Source organism: Dipteris shenzhenensis, chromosome 7 (assembly GCF_047967505.1).
Source record: "Dipteris shenzhenensis isolate YYH24624 ecotype China chromosome 7, Dip_SZ_1.0, whole genome shotgun sequence".
In the NCBI taxonomy this organism is placed as follows: domain Eukaryota; kingdom Viridiplantae; phylum Streptophyta; class Polypodiopsida; order Gleicheniales; family Dipteridaceae; genus Dipteris; species Dipteris shenzhenensis.
The window spans coordinates 20,953,246-20,976,157 of record NC_141602.1 but is presented as its reverse complement, the minus strand read 5'-3'; the positions used below and the strand labels follow the sequence as shown (position 1 = coordinate 20,976,157).

Below are 22,912 nucleotides of genomic sequence, written 5' to 3'. Positions count from 1 at the left end.
TACAGCAGGGTTGTCCCCTCGCCCCCTCTGTTTTCCTTTCCATAGCTGAGGCACTAGGCTATTTTTTGTGCTCTTAGGTTGCATGCCTTATCGAGATGAGGCTTCTGATTTGGCAAGAGGAGTTCTGGATTCAGAATTCACACATGACACATCTCTATTTGTAAAGGGATTAGTAGTGAGCCTTGAGACAGCAGTCACGGAAGCCCTAGCTATTTATTTTGAGGCCTACGGGGCTCGGATCAACTAGAACAAATCTATTGGCTTCTTCATAGGGACAAAGGAGATCCAAGACTAGGGGGTGCCTTTGGCTTTTGGTGGATTCCAAGGGAACCAGACAATGAGATACTTTGGCTACCAAGTGTGTATTGATAGTCAGTAGAGCAGCAAATTGCCCCAGTTCTAGAGAGTGTTGATGCAAGCTTCTATACTAGACTCGACCAAACTCTCCCTAGCAGCTAGAGATTTGGTGGCCAACCATGTCCTTCTCGTCGCCATTGCATGGTACATAGCCTTTTGCTAGTGCTTTCACAAGGGGTGCATGGGGCTGGTCAGGTGCTTGGTGCCAGATCGGATGGCACGAGGAATACTAGAGCCAAAGTTGCATGCAAATAGTGATCTTGCCATAGACACTAGGAGGCTTGCGCTAGAGCCCTATTGAGAAATCTAGTGGTGCAAAATCTTACCCTAGGCGTAGAGCCATAGAAGTTCCTCCTTTGGTGCGGGCTTCTCAAGAATACGCCACACACAGGTGGATAGTGGCAGCAATCTCATTGGTGGATCTTCTTTAAGGCTCCTCTCACAGGGAAGGGCTCCTCATTGATGCGGAGTCTCTCTAGGAGGACTCATTTAGACTCCACCTCATTGCAAGAAGGAGATTGAGAGTCAGCCACTAATTTGGTCATTTGGTCACAGAGCTCCGAGATCAGGATGGTCTCATGCTCTAATAGTGGAATCACATAGGTTGGGCACAGTGGGACAGTGGCCCAGCTAGCTCTTTCAGGATGTGGAGTAGCTCCCTGCAGAAGAGGCAAGGGTGGAGTTGGGATCCATCTTGCATCTCCGAGGGACAGGGTTGTGGATGAGAGAGATTGGCATAGCCATTCATGAGTTGTGGTGGGCAGCACTTCAGATGTGGGCAAATAACAGGTGATTGGGACAGTTTTTCAGAATAGGGATACCCTTGAGAAATATGATTAGGCACAGCAGCAATCTTGTCAGTTTCTTCAATGTTGATCTAGGAGAGCTCCTCTAGCTAGTGTCTAAGAGAGACCCAGAGATCGATGGGAGCCTAGATTCGCTTCATTGGTAGATGATCAAGGTAGTGAGCCGTTTGGGCAAGGGAAGTGGTTCATCAACCCTCCTAGCATCTCGGATAAAGATGCCCCCCGGTGCGCCTGTGGCTCTAGGAGCAGTCCCTTTGGGAAGTCCAAAAAGAAATAAAGAAAGAAAGAAAGAAAGTTTATGAAAGTCTACTAAAGACCGATGGGTCTATGAGACTGAAGAAAAACCTGATACAGTGAGCAAAGGGGTGGAGCTACTAAGCGAGCATCCTAACCCATGCTAGAAAAAGATGTAGAAATAGTCATTGATATCATAATACATGTCCACTAAAAACCTTAGCAACCATCTTGGCATCATCATCATCTTCATGTGGAGGCACAGTTTGATGCAATACAATACAATAGGAATATAGAACATCAAGATACACCCGACGACGGACTAGGCAGTGCAGGCAGGAAGCTAGTAATGGATCGCTATCTGCTTTATGGATGAGTGACATGTCGTGTCCTCTTGGCTGCTACTCGGCATCTTACAAGCGCCACTGTAACCCCGGTCGCAGGCCTGAAGTGAGAGGAGATGTTAGTGAGTGTGATCTGTGTGTCTGTCCTGTGCCTGGTGTGTCGCGTCTTGGTCTCAATGTCTCTGCCTCTCCTGCTAACCATGACAGCAACCTACTCTGCCTAGAAGAACTCTATGATAATACTCTGATGGGCTGGGCACGGTCCCCTGCTCGTCTCCTCGATCTGATGAGACCTCCTCATGAATAAAATCTGCCATGCATCTCTGGTCCAGGTATAGGAGGAGTCTGGAGAGGCCCTCAAACCCGCCTCTGAAAAGGCAATGGTATCGTCCACGAATCTCATAGTAGATTGGGCAACAGAAAAGAAAATGCCCCTCTGACTCCACCTCATGACGCTCAAACAATGTGCAGATGCAACTCTCCCTGGATATCTCCTTTGCACACCCGCTCTCGATACGAAGCCGGTGCGATGACACACGTAACTGTCCAAGGGCAACAATCCCAAGTGTGTGGTAGGTGGAACTAGGTGTATCTTGGTGAAATGATGAAACCCTCTACTGAAATGTGCGAGCAGTGGTCTCGATAGAAGCTGAGCTTCATAAGGAGCTGTGCCTATCCTAGCCAGATCCTGAATGTGTGTAGTTGTAGGAGATCCTCCCGGATGATTGGGTTGAATTCGTAGCCCTGGAACGGGACAAATGGAGTGTCAATGCTGTATTGGAAGGGTGGCAGCTTGTCTATATGAAAACTCAATCTCTCAAACCACCCACATGTGCATGTGTACCAACATCTCTGATCACCCTAAGCTGCTAGTGCCATACAAGATGCTAGTGTCAACCAAGGTAGCTTGCGTCGCTCTGTGGTACATGAGCCGTATGCGTGCACTCAGTAAAGATAAGTGATAGTCTGGAATGCCACATCTAACTACAAAGGAAATGCCCTGAACTGCTGGATGATTTGATGAGGGACAGATGGCTTACTGCGTATCATCCGTCTCCAGTCCAGCCCACTCTGTGTCGGAGAGGTCTAGTCCCCAACAAGTGCTACCATACATGTCCGCAGGTCAGACCAAGGAGTCAAAAAGGAGAATCTTTGTCCGCGGGTCCTGAAAGTGTGAGTGGAAGCACTATCTCTACACTCGGGCCAAGGAAGCGTAACCTCTACTTAGGCGGGCCTGCATCGCCAGTCTCATCATGAAGATAGGCCCTGAAAACAGGACTCCCAAGTATGTGTAGGATGAAACGATCTCAACTGGTGCCTTGTCAAAAGTAAATTGCTCTCTCTGTGCGGCTGCTCTGGAGGTGTTGAAGGTCATAACCTTGGTTTTACCCAGGTTGACCCTCAAGTCATGAGCCTCGCAAAAAGCCAGTAGTGCATCTAAATGTCTCTGAAACACCTCAGCCGACGAGGATAATGGCACCACATCATCGCTGTATCAAAGGCTTTGCGGAAATCCACAAAGCAACAATATACCCTCTGTCTTTGTGTCCTGGCCTCCTCTATGACACTCTTGAGTGAGGATATGATCCATGGTCCCGTGGTCACTTCGTAAGCCTGCCTGCCCATCTACTATGAGTCCATGCATCTTTGCATAGCGACAGATCTTCATATGTAATACCGAAGCATATATCTTTGACATGAAATGCCCGATCATAAAGGTCATGTAGTTACTTGGATCCGTGGGATCCCTTGCCTTGTGGATAGGTGTGATAGTGTTGAGGGTCCAAGTGTGTGGGAAACCGAGACAAACTACTTCATTGAATAGCTTTGCTAGGATAGGGGCTAGGATATCAATCCCATATGCAACAAACTCGATGCATAATCCCTCATGATCCTTCGCTCAACCATTATGAAGCTTCATGACTGCATCTTTGATGCCCCCTTAGTGAAAAGAGTGCAAGAGAGGTACAAAAGCGAGAGGCTAGGAGCTGCTGCTCCTCCCCGTTCCCCTGCTGCTCCCCCTCCCTCAGCCCGTCCCTCCCTTCTCCCCTCAGCCTGTCCCTCGCCCCCTCCCTGCTGCTCCGCCCCCTCCCCCCTCCTGCTGCTCCGCCCCCTCCCCCTGCCTGTCCCTCGTCCCCTCCCCCTGCTGTTCCGCCCCCTCTCCCTGCTTCCGCCCCCTCCCCCCTGCTGTTCCGCCCCCTCCCTGCTGTTCCGCCCCCTCCCTGCCTGCTCTCCCGCCCCCTCTCTTCGTCTCAGCCCTCTCCCTACCTCTCAGCCTGCTCCCCCCCGCCTCCTCCCTGCTTCTCCGCCCCCTCCCCCCCCCCTCTCCTCCCCTTCCCTTCTCTCCTTCCTCTCCCTCTCCCTCTCCTTCTTCTCCACTCCCTCTCAGCCCTCCCCTCCAGCGCCCCCTCCCTCCCTCTCAGCTTGCCCCTTTCCCCTCTCAACCCCTCTCCTCCTTCCCTCCCCTTGCCCCCTGCTTCCTCCTTGCCTCCTTTCCCCTCCTTCTGCCCCCTTTTCTCCCGCAGCTTATTTGGAACGGAAGGAGCGTTTAATTTGTTGAGTCGGCCTCCCCACCATCCAGGTGTTACTGGGGGTTCCATTGATATATTATTTATTCAAGAGCACAAGCTGGATTATAGAGATTGTGCCAAGTCATGCAAGTTGCTTTCTGGCCATACTTTTTGGTCGCCTGCCTTGGGCACCAGGGGAGGCACTTCTATTTCAGTTTCGCAGTCGGTTCTCCCCTTAGTTGTTAAGCACGGAGTCATTATCCCCTCTAGAGCTCAGTGGATTATTCTTTTGATTGGAGGGCATAAGGTTGGCTTCCTTAACCTATATGCCTCCAACATTAGAGGGGAATGTGTCCTTATGTGGAAGACTTTGCTCTCCTGGGCCCCCATTATGGATTCATGGGTGATTGGAGGTGACTTTAACATGGTCGAGTTACCGTCAGACAAAAAAGGGGGTAGAGAAGGCGGACTTCACTCTTTGGAGAGAGCAGCTTGGGATGCCTTCCTTTTCCATTTCTGTGGCAGAGATACTTGGTGTGATGATGCCTTTCTTATTCAGCCACAGTCCCTCCTATTCTCTTGGTCGAACAGGAGGCAACAGATGCCTATTCATGCACGCATTGACAGATTTTATGTAGATGACTGGGCACTAGACAGAGGTGGATCGGTATGCATTGCTGCGGGGGTTTCCACTTCAGATCACTTCCCTATTGTGCTGGCTATCTCAGAGCCTCACTTGAGAGGCCGGTCTACCAGCATCAGGATTCCAGATGCCTTTTACACAGAGGAGGACCTTACAGAGGCAGCCCTACAGATATGGTTTGCTCATGTCCAGGGTGGGCAGCCACATCCATCACATGTAGCCGCTGCCCTTTCTGGTATTAGCGACTTTTCCTGCTCAGTTGCTTGTACCAGGAGACGAGATATTCTCAGACGTGAGATTGGTGTTCGCCAGCAGTTGGCAGCTTTGCAGAGGAAAGAGCAGAAACGGCCTTCAGATGCTTGGATTCAGGAGCGCCTTGCTGCAGCAAGGGCTCATCTGCAGTTATTGGTTGATCAGAGGCTTGATCAGAGAGCAGAGTATGCCTTTCATGCACGGGAGTCCTTCTGGATTCAGATGGGTGGTAGAGTCAATAAACACTTTTTCTCTACTCTTGGCCCTAGACATAGTAGAGAGAGTGTATCCCAGCTTATTGACTCACATGGGGTTTTACAGACAGAGCCTGATGACGTCTTACGCATAGCTTCAGATTTCTATGCCACCCTTCTTACTGCTGATCCTGAGACACACGATAGAGAGGATGCTAGACAGGCTATTTGGCAGAGTATCCCTGTGTTGGTGAATCCGGATATGCATGTTCTACTCGACGCACATTTCACCAACACAGAGTTCAGGACTGCACTTTCAGCCCTTCACAAGGGCACGTGCCCAGGTTTAGATGGCCTCACCCCGTCTTTTTTTATTGCATTTTGGGATATGATTGGAGACTATATTACTTCAGCCATGCAGGCCATTTGGGACTTTGGCGAGATGCCTGGGTTGCTTACAGAGGGTCTCATCCACCTTATCCCAAAAGGAGGTAGCAGAAATTTATTGTCCCAGTGGAGGCCTATCACACTTCTGGGGACTTGTTACAAGATTCTGGCCAAGGCTATCAGCCTCTGATTGCAGCCACTTCTCCCTGATCTTATTCATGACACTCAGACGGGTTTTGTGCATGGCAGAAGTATTTTTGATAACATTTTTTCTTTCTGGGAAGCTTCAGAGTGGGCCATGCAGAGTGGCCAGAATCTTGCCATTCTACTATTGGATTTTGAAAAATCTTATGACAGAGTAGATTGGAGTTTTTTGGAGGGCACCCTTCTTCGCTTTGGATTCACTGATGTTTGGATCAGAGGTGTTTCCTCTTTGTACAGATCAGCCCATAGCCAGGTACTTATTGGTGGGGTAAGGGGTGAGAGATTTCAGATTTCGAGATCACAGTCCGTCAGGGATGCCCCCTCGCTCCTTTCCTTTTTTTGTTCGTGGCCGAAGTTATGAGTATCTATGTTAGATCTCAAGCTGACATCTTTGGGCTGAGACTTCCCATCAGAAGAGAAGAGGAGCTACTTGACAGTGAGTTGGCTGATGACACAGCGATTTATTTGGATGCCTCTCCACAGACGCTCACTTCTTTCAGGACAGCATTGGATTTATTTTGCTTGGCAGCAGGGGCGCAGATAAATTGGCATAAATCCAATGGCTTTTGGATCAGTGATGAGGACACTCCAGTTTGGGGGCTTGACATAGGGTTCACTTGGGTTCAGAGGGGTGTGCCTATCAGGTATTTGGGCTGCCAGGTCGGCTTGGGTATTTCTACCACGCAGCAGTTTGCTCCCGTGTTGGAGAGCATCAGAAGGAAGCTTCTCTTTTGGAGCTCAGCCAAGCTGGATCTTGCCTCTAGAGTTGTGGTGGTTAACCAGGTCCTCTTGGCCACAGCCTGGTTTATATGTTCATGTTGGTGCCGTTCTAGGGACTGCATCATTCAGCTCAGAAGACCAATCAGGAACTTTCTCTGGAGTGGGCTTGATGGCACAGCAGATGCCTTAGCCACGGTGGCTTGGGAGACCCTCATCCTCCCTACACAGGATGGGGGTCTCAATATTATTGATCCAGATTTACAGTGCAGAGCTTTACTTTGCAAGATGGTGGTGCGAGGACTTATGCCAGGACAGGAACCGTGGAAGGACTTTCTTATCAGCAGCATACAGAGGTGCACACCTTCCTCAGGAGGAGACTGGATGAGCAGTGTTAGATGGATCTTCACCAACACCTCAGGTTGCCATTCTGAAAGCTTGGGCCAGTTTCAGAAGCTCTCTTCGGAGGATTCCTCCTTCCTCCCGGGAAGAGATTGATAGGCAGCCCATCATGTGGAACGACAGTATTTTAGATGATCTTGGCAGGCCACTGGGTGCCTCACTCTACATGCAATGGGCCAGGTGGGAGAGGGGACCTGCTTCTTCTTTGGGATCTTGGAAAGCTTTCCGTAGGCTTCCAGAGGAAACCAAATCAAGGTTGACAGGACATCTCAGAGGGAGTGCAGGGAGGATCTTGCAGATTGAGGCAGCCCTTCCAGAGGCTTGGATAGACACAGATGATATGCCACTCACTTCCTCCACTTGGGCACGTACTTTCTCGAGAGGCGGGGTTCCGCTTCAGGTCTTAGCTTTCCGAGATGCACAGGAGGATACTTTGGTTTTTAGTGTCCACGATGGTAGCAGACTGCTCAGGTCCACAGAGGACATCTTGCTTGAGTCTGCTTTTCAGCCTATCAGGGTTGTAGGTCTTTTGGTGCAGGGATCAGATTCAGAGTGGTTCTTAGACCCTGACCCCCGGCTACTCTCCACCGGGTCTTGGAGGCTCTGGCTCTATGGAGGAGTTCCCATCAGGTATTTACAGTGGGACCCCGGAGAGTGGGAGTGGATTGACGCGGGGCATCGAGAGAAGAGCATCCCCTTCTTTCGTTACACGATCAGTAATGCCAGGAGATTTCAGCTCAGTAGTAGAGGTTGGAGACCCTCCAGAGTTCCTCATTGGGAGACTTTTGGTATTACTGCGGATCAGCAGAGGTACTTCTGGAGGAGGCTCTGGAAATCCCACACGAATAGAAAGATCATTATCTTCTTTTGGCTTTCTATCCATGAAGGGATTGCAGTGAACCTTTGGAGGTCCAGATTCGGAGCCGACCCTACTTGCCCTCATTGCCTTTCTGCTTCGGAGTCTATTCAGCATTGCTTATGGGATTGCAGACAGGCAAGATTGATTTGGATGGGGATAGCCAGGATCTTCAGTCACTTTGCCCATTCCCCACCTTTTATGACTTGGGGCTCGGTGGCTTGGCTTTCTCTTACAGGACCTCAGGTTTTCTATGAGGGAGTTGATTCCTCTCGGGCCATTTCGGTTTGACGTCATCGGGTTGAGTTCTGTTCGTTGGATGTGGTACCACACCGTCCTTTTACAGCTGTACATGCCTCTGTGGATACTTCTTGGGAGATTCTAGCGAGCATAGCAGCCTGGCATATCTGGAGAGCCAGATGCACAGAGGCTATGGAGGGTACTCAGGTTCATCCCTCGCACACATTGACTAGTATCTGGACAGACATCTGGACAGACATCGTACACACTCTGATGGCCGTTTGGATGGGTATGCAGGGGGACTCCCGTGCAGCCTCAGCTAGGAGGGCTTCTTTCTTCAGGGAATGGAAGGATTCTCCTTTCTTCTCTGAATCTACTACAGGGTTGAGATGGCACTTTCAGCCTCAGCCTTGGCTTCTTTCCACCTCTCTGAGGGATTTTTTATTTATCCTCATGATTTCATGATGTATTCCGCCTTGAGCTTACTCTCGCGGGTTTTTGTTCTTACTTACTAGAAGTCTTTTTCATGGAAAAAAAAAAAAAAAAAAGAGTGCAAGAGGTAGGCTGTGGTAAGTGCAAGAGAATAGGTGTGGGCTGGTCGGGGATGTCATATAGTGTGTGGGCGCATAGTTGTGCGAAACTTGAGTGTCTGAGTGGTGAGGGGGACTGCCGTTCAAGAAACCATTGCCAAAAGTCCTTGGAATTGCTACTGAAAAGGATGTTCAGTAATTCATCCTCATTTTGGCAAACAAAGTTTCGTTTCTTTTGGTGGACTAGATGATGATACTCACGTAACGTGTCTGGTTCACTTGGTAGGCCATGTAGTGATTCGAGTCGGAGTTGTCGACGAAGAGCCTTACACTCATCATCATACCACATATTACATGGCACAGAACCTAAAGGCTATGGAAAGTTAGAACATGTGGTGTACAGGAAGGGCAAGAAGGACAGCTTCGTGCAGTGATCCGCTAATCAACGTGGCCCAGTTCTCTAGGAGGGGTATGTGGTCAATATAGGTGAGGAGTGTAAAGCTGTGCAGAGTACGTGGGTGAGAGGATGTGGTCAAAGTGTATGTCGTGATAGGTAGTGTAGGTGGGTGGTGTGGTGGGTGGTAGAGCAAGACGCGGAGTGGTGATAGTGAAGAAGAGATATGTGTAATTAGCCCCAGGTGGTGTTGGTGAGACCTAGAAGTCTGTGATATGTGATGAGAAGGTAGGGGATCCCAATGTATAATCAACTATGCTAGACCCTCTCCATGTGGAAAGCAGGTGAAGCCGTTGAAGGACGGCCATGGCTCCAGACCATTATAGATAATGAGATCGTGTGCCCTACCCAGATCCAGTGTTGCATGTCCATAAGAAGTGATAGGGGCCCGTCTATCAGCAGACACTTGTGATATGTCAGCGTCAGCCAGATCTATGTCCGAAAGTAAAAAAACATCATCTCCAAAATCTAGTAGTGGCACCTGGCAAGCTCCTATCCTCGCGTTGAAGTCTCCCACTAGGAGAACATCTCCACGGCTCGAGAGATCCATGATATCATGATAGAGGGTTGTATATGGTGATATCTCAAACCTCCTCCCGTACTACCTTGGCAAAATGTGAGGTCTCTGGTGGGAAGTAGCGGGTCGCTATGAAGAGATCACGGTTGGTGGTGTGCCGCAGTGGGACCCAAAGAAACCTAGAGTGTGGATCTCTCCTCTCCACTGAGATCGCCCCAATAAGGGATGATCTATATAAGACTGCCACTCCTCCTGATCCCTGTACTCCGCCTGTCTCCCTCGTCTCCCCCTATAGGTTGACTCCCAAGTGTATCCACTAACCATTGGTAAGGGGCACTCTGGGCTCTGATGTGTCTCTGTGTGGAAGACTATGTCTTTTCCTCTATATGACTCCAAAAAATTACCAGGCCCGGACCATAGGGTACCATTACAGTTCCAAATGGTGCAAGCAAGGGTCTCAATATCTTGAGTCTCATAGATGTCGCCCCCCTATGTGGAAGAGCCGTCAGGTGGTCAACGGGGTCCGGTAATTAGGCGTGCATCCCGCATTATTGCCCACTTTCCCTCTTTGCGATCCGCATCATGCAACTGCAAAAGGGCATGTCTCTCCTCACGTCACAAAGCTGCCAGGTGTGTCCGAGTATCCTTGAAGTGTATAACAAGAGGTTAATCTTTGTTAGGATCTCTCCCCACTGGCCATGCTCCCACAATAGCATGGTACAAAATCCTAGTGTGGTCGCCACGAAGGTGGTCGCGTCGCCCATCGGTGCAATCTCTATCCGTGGGATCCGTCGGCCTCTGATATTGAGAGCCTTGGTGACCCTCTGCTGCTGCTCCAAAAGGGTAGCCAAAACAATTGCCTTTGCAGGTTCCCGCTTCACCACATCTACCCATTTCGATGTCTCTGCTATGGCCGACTGCATGGCGGCTATCTAAGCCTCCACATGGCTGCTGCAGGTGTACCCCCGATCCACGCTCAAGGAAGAAAACTACTCCTTGAGCTGCACCATGTCCTGTTTGAGCTCCTGAATGAGACTGGCCTACTGGCCTGCTGCTGAATAATAATCGCCTACTCTTGGGTGAAATGGGTCTGCTCCTGCACAAACCGGGTCAACTCTGCCTCTCGTGCTTGAATGCTACCTCTCGTGCCCGATCATGAGGATCCCAAGGTGGATGCGGGTGGTGATGATAGTGGCCCCACCGAGGTCGATATTGTACTAGTCTTCGTTATTGCTTTGCTGTCCACACCGAGTCCACTCCTGTTGACACGTGTTCACATCATCTAGAGTAAGCTATTTTTGGATCCTATCATCTTTCTTGTTTCTTCCCTTGTCATTCTCTCGCTTGCCTTTCCCCATCTTGCTGATTCAAAACTATCTCTTTGTTTTTGTATTGGCAGGTATGTGGTCATCACTTGCAACGGGCCCATCAGCCCATGCTCGCTCCATCATCGATGGGTAGTTGGCCAAGTGGGAGAAGCCTAGGTGGAGGGGAAACTGGAGGCAGAAGGCCTAGGTGGGGGACGGAGCAGGGAGGCCTAGGAGGAGGACGGAGTAGGAGGTAGGAGGATGGAGTGGGAAGGCGGAGGCTTGGTCAGGAGGGTGGCAAAACATAGAGGCGGGGGGGCGCAGTAAGGAGGCGGGGGGGAGAAGTAGGTGGACGGCGTTGTAGAAGTCGGAGCAACACAGAGGCAAAGGGGAGCAGTCAAGAGGCGGGGAGGAGCAATAGGCGGAGTGGGAGGGAGTTGCACGGATGGGCGGAGAAGGCACCAGAGATAACTGACGAAAAATGAGGCTAGATGTCCTGGGCTAACTGGGGATCATGAGCTGTGGGGAGGAAGGACCACTTTGAGACTGAGGAGGGACTGCTAACTGAGAGGAGGAGGAGCTAATTGCAGGAGGAGAATAGGTCATTAGGCCCCCAATATGGCAAGAGAGGTGGCTTTGACCATCTAGATAAGGCCACAAAGAGTGTGTGGAAGAGGTGGCCTTTTTCTCATACACAGAGCGCGTGGCCTTAAGATGCAGGCATCAGCATTGACCCCTTCGGGACACTAGGTCAAATCTAGATACTAAACACAATCATGGTCTAGTCTAAAGATATCTTACTATTTCTGGTTGGTTACCCACAAGGGTTCACCATAGGACCTTGGCTGAAGCAGATGCGAGTTGATGTCAGTGCTACTACTGCACTGATGGGGTCTTGGAGTCGATCCCCACTGCCTATAGAGCTGCCCCGGTGCACAGAAGATTTGGTTGGGATCCCTTTGGAGGGTGGCTTGGATATAGAGTATGCAAAGGGACTCCACTTGGGGCAAGGTTGCTAGAGGGGGGCCATGCCTTCCCAATCGATGACGTCTCCCAAGCCTATAGAATACATGGCCAGAGCATCCACAGGATCGAGCTATAGGAGCGATCCCACCTGCTCTTCATAGTCCTCTCTCTTCTCCAAAGGACAGTGTGTGGGAGACATTTGCCAGTATCACGGCGTGGAACATCTGGGTTGCACGCTGCAGCCTGGTGATGGGTGAGCAGCTTATTCCACTTGCGGCCACTCTGGTCGCCATCTGGCAGGATATCATCTATACCATGTGCTCCACCTAGTAGTGCGGGATGCCGAGAACTAGAGTGACCGCCGAAAGGCCTAGGCGCTTTTTGCAAGGCATTGCATATATATTTTCATGCCGCGAGGGATCCACTAGTTGTATAGTGGTCTTCCCTAGTTGTTAGCCCTTGTTCAAAAGACTCTCTAGGCAGTGAGCTAGGTTGTCTGGAATAGGTTGGTTCATTTAACCAAAATTTTTTAATTTATTTCTCATGACCACAAATTTTCCTGATTTTTATATTTTCATGCCAATATCTAGCTACTGATTTTTATGCCTCCCTTCTTTTAGTAGCTTTGACACGCCTGCCAAAGATGATGCCAGATATAGAGGTTGGTAAACTATTATAGAATTGGTGAAACCAGATATGAGAGTCTTACTTCATGCACCTTTCACCAATTTGGAATTCAATACTACACTTCTTGCCCTTCACAAGGCTGGAGACTTTCCACGCAATGCCAAGCAAGAAAGGAGGGATGCTCAAAGGCAACAATAAGCTCAAAAACAAGAAGAACAAAGGGTGGAGGAAGAAATATTATTAGAACAAGAATAGGCAGCTATGCAGCGGTGATACAACTGATTTATAATCATGTGTGCTTCAAATGAGTTGAGGAAGACCTCTAGTTTTCATGCAGTAGAAATTATTGGCACCCCAAGTGGCAACTGATCGAGTGTCAAGCAGGCCATTTCTGGCAAAAAGAAGCAAGAACTGTGCTCATGAAGAGTGGAAAGGGTACGAAGGTGCTGAAAATCCTGGCAACCCCTTTCCAAACTATCCTCGCCTACGTGCAATCCTTACCCCTAGAAGTCCCAAAAGAGACAAGCTCTCTACTCCTCAACCCTTGACTCCTCCTAGCCCCTGCAACCCCCTCTGAACCCTCGAACTCCTAGATAGCTCTCTCGACCCTGCCCCCTTGCAAACCCTCCAACCCCTTTCTAAATCCTTGAGCTCCCGTGGAGGCGAGTGGCTCCATCCATCGTTGTGATCAAGCCCGCTTTCTCACCTGAGATCTACTTTCATGCTTTAGCCTACATCTCTCACACCCGTGAAGAGATTGGTTTGGATCCATCGCATGTCAGAATCGTGACATACCTCGAGCCTTTTCTGTCAAAGGTAGTAGGCTTGAGCACATGTTGTTTGCATTTTTATTTTTGTAGAACATTAGTTTGTATTAATCATTATTGGCACAGGCTGTTATGTTCTTGACAGCATCTTCTAAGAGTCACTCCAGTGGTGGCTTTGTTACCTTATCATGGTCGATTGACAATTGCTCCAAATCCAAGTGAGGTTGATGTAGTTTTTTGATGCACCGCTTGAGATGTTTCTCAAGCTATAGATCTAGCAGATCCTAGCCTTTCTCAAGCATACATTATCCTTTTTTGTGTCTTCTGGCAACTGATTGGTGATTTGAACACTTTGGGGCTCAATTGCTTGGCTTGCTCTTTCGAGGCCTCAGGTGTTTTACGAGAGACATGACTCTTCATGGGCTTTTTCGATCCGATGGCACATTGTTGAGTCATGCTCTCTAGATGTTGTTCCCACCTTACCTTTTAGATTGGTGCATGCCTCCATAGATTCCTCCTGGGAGATACTAGCTAGTATTTCAGCATGGCACATTTGGAGATCCAGATGCACTGAGGCTTTGGAGGGATCTCACGTTCACCCTGCTCACACATTGGCCACGATTTGGATGGAAACGGCTCACACTCTGATGGCCATTTGGGCTACCATGCAGGGTTCTTCCCGGGCTATCATTGCCAAGAGGACTTCTTTCCTTAGAGAATGGAGGGATTCCCCCTTCTTCTCAGAGATGAATGCAGGACTGAGGTGGCACTTTCAGCCTCCACCTTGGCCTTTTTCTAGCTCCTTTTGAGGAGGCTTTGTCTCTCATGCTTGCATGATGTACTTCCACTTTCAAGCTTATGCTTGGCGGGTTTCTTTCATGATTATTAATAGAAGTCTTTTCATTGGAAAAAAAAAAGAAGAAACCCATCCCATTTGATTGCCTCTGCTACTGCGGAAGAGGCTAAACTAGGGAGGGGGGGGATCTCAGTGACAAGCGAAAGGTGGATCCAATATTGGCTAGGAGTCGATGGTGTACCTATGGTAGGGCTGGAAACTTGATGAAGGAGAAGTCGTCTAATTGCAGGTCCTCCTCTACAGGAACAAATCCTAAAGAGAAGGGCTAGAGAAATATTTTCATGAAGCCAAGTGCTAAGGGGCTATCCATGAGCACTGTGCTTGTGGCCCTGCGAGAGTCAAATTCCATTTGAAAGAAGCGTCGTCCCAAAAGTCGAATGTCAGTGAGACGCAAGGTGAGGTCCAAAGGTGAGGCCACAAGCATCCGGTCTCTAGCTTGTGACTTGGAGGGATGGGACCCGTAGATGCGTGCAAAGAGGGTGGTGGACCTCTCAAACTCCACATCCTTTTGTACCTGCAGCAGCTCATCTTTTGAAAAGGTACACATTCTCGCGGTCGTCCATTGTTTGAAAAAAGTTCATGGGAGAGGGAGAGCTGGAAATCCTAAGGGAAAACTAAGAGAAGGGAGAGGGGGAGAGGGAGAGGCTGAGAGGGGAGAGGGAGAGGCTAGGAGGGAGAGGCACTGAGAGAGAGAGAGGGGGCTTAGACTAGCAACAAAACTTGGAACTGAAGGTAGAAACTGTTAAAAGCACTATGGCTGCAAATAGAAGCTGTTGATTGAAACTATTGTGGGAACTTTAGCTGTGAACTTAGAAGCTGAGTCTAAAATCTATTTCAGTGAACTTTGGAAGTGCAAAAATTCGGAGCAGATAGCTCGTTTTTGAAGCAGGAACTTGCAGCTACCTTGACCTTGAAGCTAGACCACAATGTCGGAAGTTGAAGAGCAACTAGATGGCAAGTTTTCCAGCCCTGGTAAGAAGCAGCTTGAAGCAATTTGTTGCAGGAGCTTTGGTGCAAACTGGAGCAGCAACTTTGAACAGTTTGGAGCAGCAGTTTGTGGTAGAGAATGACCACGATTTGGAGCAGCAAGCATTGGCTAGTCTAACGGAAGGAGGCATGGAGGTGAGGGGCTGAGAGCTGAGGGACTAGAGGAGTGGCCCCACCCCTTAGCTTTCATTCTATCTAGTATTTTCAGTCTTTTGTAGATGTTAATAAACTTTCTTTCTTTCTTTTCTCTCTCTCTCTCTCTCTCTCTCTCTCTCTCTCTCTCTCTCTCTCTCTCACTTTCAGTCCCACTTTCAGCATCCCGATACGAAATCCTTGCTTTTTGATACATTGGTGAGACCAGCTGCGATGTATGCAGCTCCTTTCTGGGCAGGAGACCTCGGCGCTGCAGATTGGAGACGAGTAGAGAGGTTACAGATCATCATGTTCTCCCGGCTCATTAGGGCCAAGGCTACAGTTCCGCACGAGATCATGCTAGCAGAGTTTGGAGCTACTCCCCTTGCATTGGATGCAGCGTTTCAGTCGGTCATGTATCTGCACAGAGTTAGGGAGTTTGGAGACTCAGCAGCAGGCAGAGCTCGGCTGCCATGGTTAGCACTTGCATCTTCTATGGAGTTGGCACGATCTGGGGCCCGATCTGGGGCCCGATACTGCTAGTACTTCAGACTCACTAGGTGGCTCACATCTCTTGGACTAGACATGGATAGACTGCCTCCCTTCCGATACAGCATAGATGCCCCTCATCTCGAGTTGACTCGCCACGAGCTTAGCCAGGTCACGAGAGCAGACTTGCTGCAGCTTCATACGTATCGCACTTGGATTTATCCCACGCAGCTTCCGACGAAGATGGCCACATATCGTGACCACTTCCTTTGGATCTCAGAGGATGGATTTGTCATTCCAACAGGCTATACAGGTATCCACATGTCCCACTCACTGAGGATTGCCCTTGGCCAACTTAGAGTCTCTTCGCATCAACTCGAGATAGAGGCTGGTAGGATGCGACGCATGGAGGATGGACGGCGACCAGGCCGAGAGACCAAGATCTGCCCTTGTTGCACCATGGGAGAGGTGGAGTCAGAGGAGCACTTCATTTGCAGATGCCCGCTATATTATGAGCTCAGAGGTAGATTCCACTGTCTCTTCACGGATGGCTTTGGACCTCTCTCACGAGTGATGGACTACGAGGATCAGCGTTGCCTAGCTCTTTATGTCAGGGAGGCCACTATGCTTCGACGAGACTACCTCAGAGACCATCAGCACAGACCAGAGCGTGATAGAGCCCAGCCTGATAGAGCTTAGGCACACGCTATACCAGAGGACAGAGACCAGGAGGAGCACGAGGAGGTCAGAGCTCACACAGGACACATGCCTCCACCCTATGGATGTACATATGAGATGGTTTGTAGACGCCGCAGGATCTTGTTACATAGGGGACGTACTCGCCGCTTCATCTCCAGACGATCTAGGATGATGGCAGCTTTTCGGAGGAGACTTACTCATGGAGATCTCGCCCCACCAGCCGCTCACCTCACCTTTGCTCAGATTTGTACTCTCATAGCAGGAGGCAGAGTCGATGGACAGGATTTCCAGTATTATTTTGGTTCTCAGACTCCGTGACACCTGGACTTGTATCTTTGCATTGGCATATTGTACTCATCCCCCCATTTTGCACCCAGGGGCAGTTTCCTTGCATCTAGTTTACTTTGTATTTAGGCTCAGATTTGACATTATGTACTTTCACTTGCATTGTATTGCGTAGCACTTAGATGATATTCGACGATGCCTCTTGTTTGTGGCACGTTGATTTTGTGCTATCTTGTATGCAGAGTTCTTGATGTCCCATGGGCCCATTTTGGCCTTTAGTGGACAATAATACACTTTCTTTCTTTCTTTCTTTCTCTCCCTCTTTTGTATTCTTGATTTGCATTCTCACAATGCATACACTCCTTGCAAGTAGAAGGCTCAATGTGATAGTCCAAAAATCAATGCATATACTCCTTGCAAGCACCACATTGGCAGGCTGTAAAACGCATCTTCCGTTATTTGCAAGGCACAAAGTCTTATGGCTTGATGTTTCCCAGGGGGGGTGACTTGCAAATGCATGCTTATAGTGATTTAGATTGGGCTGGAGACTATGATACCAGGCAGTCCACTAGTGGTAATTGTTGCTTTTTGTGCAAAGCTTGCATTTCTTGGCTGAGCAAGAAGCAATCTATAGTGGCTACTTCCTCATGTGAAGCTGAGTACAGGGCATCTTTCACAGCGACAGTTGAATGTGTTTGGCTGCGACGTTTGTTTGCTGATCCTTGTCTCTTATTGGAGGGTCCTTCTCCAATTCTCACTGATAGTCAGAGTGCTATAGCAGTGGCAAAGAATCCTGTGTTTCATGTGGCACAATTTTATCCTTTTCTATGGCTGCTAGCAAATACGGCTTGGGAGCTCATTATTGTCCTTTATGGCATAGGATTTCAGCAATGCTTCAACCGTACTTGCCGGTACCTCATTTGGAACTTCAGAATAGGCTTGAGGATTGGATTTTACGCTCTTCTTCCTCATACACCCGTCCCTTGAAGCTTTCACATATCACAGTGTCATCTCTGTACAAAGTGTTATCACCTCCGCCTTGGATTTCTCACAGAGCAAATACTGTTTGGCATATGGATCGCCCAATGAAGTGGTGGAGAAAAAGGCTGCGTCTCCTTTGGCATTACAAAGTCCCTCTTCAGCAACAGCTTTTCCTTTGGCGAGTTCTCCTTGGCATTTTTCCATCTAGCCAGTTACTCGCACACATACATATTGCTCTGGCTGTTTGTCACAGATGCCAGCACTCTACTCAATCTGTGCTTCACATTTTTTGGTTCTGTCCACATACTTGTGATTTCATCGCTCTCATCTGACAGAGGCTTCGAGCAGATCTTTAGTTGAGTAGTAGTTACTTCGTTTTTTAAGTAACCATGAATGTAATTATTTTACAGCAATAAAATATTTCTTCTCACAAAAAAAAAAAGATAGTCCAAAAATCAATCCAAGGAAAAGTTTCAAAAAATTACATTTGGAAATCATGAATGAGTAAATAATAATAAACAGATCTATGCTATAAACTTGTTGGGAAAGATGCACGGCAGCTTTTAGAAAACTTGATAGAGAAGATAGAATGTATTTTCTTCTTCTTTTCTTGCATAGATAACAGAAAAACAGATCCATAAATAAATAAGTTGCAAAGCCATATATTTTGATCCAAAGTGAAGTGTCTCCCTTAACATGGAGGGTGCATATGACCAACATCTCTATATGATATGTTCTTTATTAACAACCATGAGAGTCACTTGCAAAATGAATTTCGAACCATAAGCCAATACCTTGCAATATCTAGAGCAAATTTTATAGTGGTCTTTGCGTCAAGGGAACCCTTTTTCAACATAATCTTTTCAAGATCTCCCTGAAGTACACAAAGACATCATTAGCATCTTACCCGATCTGAACAATCAACTATTGGAGAACAAACATAATTCTCTTAAAAAAATAAATCTACAAAACTTAGAATAGAACTCATTAATCTCTTATGTTGATGTGAGCATCACACCTATTGGAGAATGAAGCATGAATTTATATTTAAAAAAATCCACAAAATGTTGGAGAACGGAAATGATTAGAAGTTGCAAGCATCCTTGGGAATGATATAGGCATTGTATCCACTATATTTTCAAAGCAAAAGAGAATACCAAGGAAGAAAATACTGAACTTTTGAGGGATCACAGACCCAGGCTCTACAACGTCTAGGTAGGAGACTATTCACAAGTGTAAGAAAAAACCGAATTCTCTTCCCATAGCAATTGTTCCTGTGTTTCCGAGGGTATGCACATCATCCATACTCACGTGAAACGTTTCAAAAAAGCAGCAAAAGTGTCGAAACACGAGTTTGTACTCCTGGCTTCTAAACTGTGTATAATATATACCACATATATGGTAAATTCAAATGATGATACATATGTAGAATTCTCAATTATACATCCCTACACAATTGCATACAATGCATAGAAGAATAGAACACACAAGAATAGGCAGATTTTGAGGACCCTTTGGGGGAGCCTCCAATGAACTCAGAGGATTTGGAGGTGCCTCCAGTGGAACAGATTTCAAGGAGAGCTCGGAGGAGACGGAAACAGAGGGAGAGTCAGCAGTACGAGCAACCTCCAGGGGTCTCTAAGCCTACTTCGACTCATTCAGCAGAGCGAGAGGAGACTTTTTTGGGGGAGCCTCCACTGAACTCAGAGGACTTGGAGATGCCTCCAGCACGGAGAGCTTAGAGGAGACAGAGACAAAGGGAGAGTCAGCAGTACGAGCAGCCTCAGGTACGAGCTCACAGTTGGCAGAGAGTTCAAACACATGTGTAGGAGACCTCGGAAAGGGGAGATACAGAGGACCATCCGCAGGCAGGTCTTGACACTCTGCAGGAGATGGTAGCTCAGGGAGTTGAGACACACGTGCAGAAGACCCCGGAAAGGGGAGATACGGAGCACCATTGACACTGTGCAGGAGATGGTAGCTCAGGGAGTTGAGACACATGTGTAGGAGACCCCGGAAAGGGGAGATGCATAGGACCATCTACAGGCAGGGCCTCACACTGTGCAGGAGACCGTAGCTCAAGATTTGATGACTCTTGACACTTCTACCCCGGAGGTTCATATATTGGTTTCTAAGACAGTTATCCAGCTGGAGGCTGCTTAGGCTGCAGACCCGGTGATGGATGCCTCTTCACAGCAGTCCAGTGAGAGAGAGGTATTTCATGACACACGTTAGAGCCAGAGCCCGTCCCAGGATCTCATGCGCCTGTATGAGGTTCCCTCGAGACCTCTCTCTCTTCCCTGTCGCACAATACCTTCTTTTGTTGCTATGTGGAGCGTCCTCTCAGACACCCCTCCTAGTACAGCCTCGTCCTCGCAGCTTTTCACTCCTGGCTTATCCAGATCTTTTGCGAGTGCGGTCACGGATTTTGCTCAGTACCCAGATAGGCGTGAGGGTTGGAAGATCCTAGCAGATGAGATTGAGCGAGATTTTCAGTCACCCTTGCGTACAGGCACCTCGTTGCAGATTCTTCCTCTCCCTCTCACCTATTCCAGGTGTAGAGTTAGGACGGCTCAGCCTTTTTCAGCTCTTCTGACTCCTAGACCTGACCCCAGGATGATTGACAGAGATCTGCCCGTTGAGTTTTGGTCCTTTTTGGCTCGAGGGGTGTCCATAGACACCCTCACCAGATTGGAACTTCTCCCGGTATTTTGTCGACGGTCAGAGGAGGTAGAGGAATACTTGGGATCTGTTACTCTATCCAGAGAGGGGCACATCCTTCGTTTCTCCACAGGCAGCTTTCGTTCTCGGGGGAGCGAAAGCTGGTCAGTTGAGTTACTCGACAAGGAGATTGATAGACAGCTTTTGAGCATGACTCAATTCTCATCGGTTCACCGTATTGTCAGCTCGCAGATTCATTCTTGCCCTAGGACTCTTCGACTTGGCTTCGGTGGCAGGGCCTTTCTGTTTCTGTTCTTTGAGGTTCAAGGAGACTTCGATTTGCCCAGGAGTGCCGGTTGGTTTGACTTTCAGCTCCTCAGTTCGCGACAGAGCATTATTCCATTGGATGGAGCCATTTCACATGAGTGGGGGCAGATTTGGAGCTTGATCAGAGATCGATTTTGGAAAGTGCCGTCAGAGAGAGTCATTTGTGCCACTGCCACTGGCATCCCATCGCTTCCATCCGATGTCTAGGCTGTCCATCATTTCTTGGAATGTGAGAGGACTGAACGGCCGCAGATTTATTTCAGATGCAGATGGTTGTAGATCCGGTGTTTTTAAATTGCAGTTGCTTAGGGACTCCCTTCGATTTATTTCCTCAGGGTCCCCTCCAGACATTGTACTTATCCAAGAGCATAAGCTCTCCCAGGACAGGATTGACATATGCAGATCCTTACTCAGGGGACAGAGCTGGACCTATTGGAGCCCAGCGGATGGTACGAGGGGTGGAGTCTGCATTTCAATTTCAGCCAGGTGGGCCCCATAGATCACCCAAGAGGGTACACTAGTGGAGAGCAGGGCCTGCTATGTTATTCTTCAGATTGAGAGCACAGTAGTTGGTGTTCTCAATGTGTACGCTCCCACGGATCCAGCCCGCAGACGTGCATTTTGGAGACAGCTCAGAGAGTCCCTTCCTCAGGCAGACACCTGGATTGTCGGAGGAGATTTCAACATGGTTGAATTCTCTGAAGACAAGTCGGGCCCTTGTCGGGCCAGACACAGAGTGGACTTTCTGATAGGGAGAGAGTGGAGTGGGATAGTTTTGTTTTGCATGCTGGACTTCATGATGCAACTCGATTGGACGACTTTCGTCACTTGGCTGATAGTCTTCAGTTCTCTTGGTCTGGGGTTTGCCATGGCTCCCTCTCTTTGGCTAGGCTTGACAGGTTTTATATTGGCCATTGGGGCCAGGCCAGAGGAGGACAGATTGGGAACCGCCCGGGTTATGTTTTATCTGACCATGCTCCAGTCCTATGACAGATTCTCCCTACCTCTCGATTGGAGAGCACAGGCTTTGTGAGAGTTCCGGACTTTGTTTTTCAGGACACAGAGTTCGTGGAACAGTTGAGAGAGGCTTGGTTGACAGAGGACACTCCTGAGGATCAGGGCTGGTTGATGTGGGAATCAGAGATCGGAATGCTAGAGCAGAGGTATCCAGACTTCAGAGATTGATTCAGAGCTTTCCTCATTCTCTTTTCATCAGAGGGCAGCTTTCAGAGGCTCAGGAGAGAAGGCTCAGGAGAGACTAGAGGAGATTCAGGGCAGGAGGGCCCAGTTCAGGTTTTACTCCCAGTAGACCTTCTGGATCCAGAAGGGGGATAGATGTTCTAGAGAGTTCTTCAGGGGAGTGGGTCAGAGATACTCTTCGGACAGCCTTTGCAGACTTGTGGATGAGGCCGGGTATCTTCAAACGGATCCTCATCGTCTTGTTGAGATCACTTTTGATTTCTATTCCACTCTTTACACCGCCGATCCAGTCACCGAGGAGATGATCAGAGCCAGAGAGGAGATTTGGAGTCATGTCCCCCAGATGGTCTCACATAGGATAAGTCATGTTTTGGATAGCCCGCTATCACTCATGGAGATCACAGATGCGTTACATGAGCTGCCCAGAGACAGTGGTCTGTGGCCTCTTCTTTTTAGAGCTCTCTGGGATACGATTGGGCCTCATCTACTTTCTGCCTTTTCAGAGGCTCTTGATACATGATCTTTGGGCGAGGCTTTATGCACAGGTATGATTTGTCTCATCCCGAAAGGGGGAGACAAGACAGTCCTACGTAATTGGAGACCCATTACACTTTTAGGGACAGCCTATAAGATCCTAGCAAAGACCTTGGCCCTTCGTTTAAAGCCTATGCTGCCAGATATCATCAGAGCTACTCAGACAAGATTCGTCCAAGATAGGAGTATCTTGGACAATATATTCACTTTTTGGGAGGCCACTCACTGGGCGAAGGAGAGTCAGCAGGAGATTGCAGTTCTCCTTCTCGATTTTGAGAAGGCCTATGACAGGGTGGACTGGGGTTTCTTGGAGGGCACTATGAGGAGGCTAGGCTTCAGTGATAGATGGATTTTATGGGTCTCCTCACTTTACTCTCACTCTTCTAGCAGGATGGTGGTCTGTGGAGGCAGAGGACCGGCTTTTCAACTATCCAGATCAGTACAACA

The 22,912-nt window shown here is 48.6% G+C and overlaps 1 protein-coding gene across 3 annotated transcripts in view; it reads right to left on the bottom strand.

Annotated features, from left to right (window-relative positions):
• LOC147900077 (serine/threonine-protein kinase VIK-like) overlaps positions 1 to 22,912 on the bottom strand; it is a 295,183-nt gene that overhangs the window by 90,143 nt on the left and 182,128 nt on the right. For all 3 annotated transcript variants that reach the window (XM_087377415.1, XM_087377414.1, XM_087377416.1), the window contains one exon: positions 18,538 to 18,617. In XM_087377415.1, coding sequence (XP_087233541.1) covers positions 18,538 to 18,617 — 80 coding nt within the window. The remainder of the gene's footprint in view (positions 1 to 18,537; positions 18,618 to 22,912) is intronic.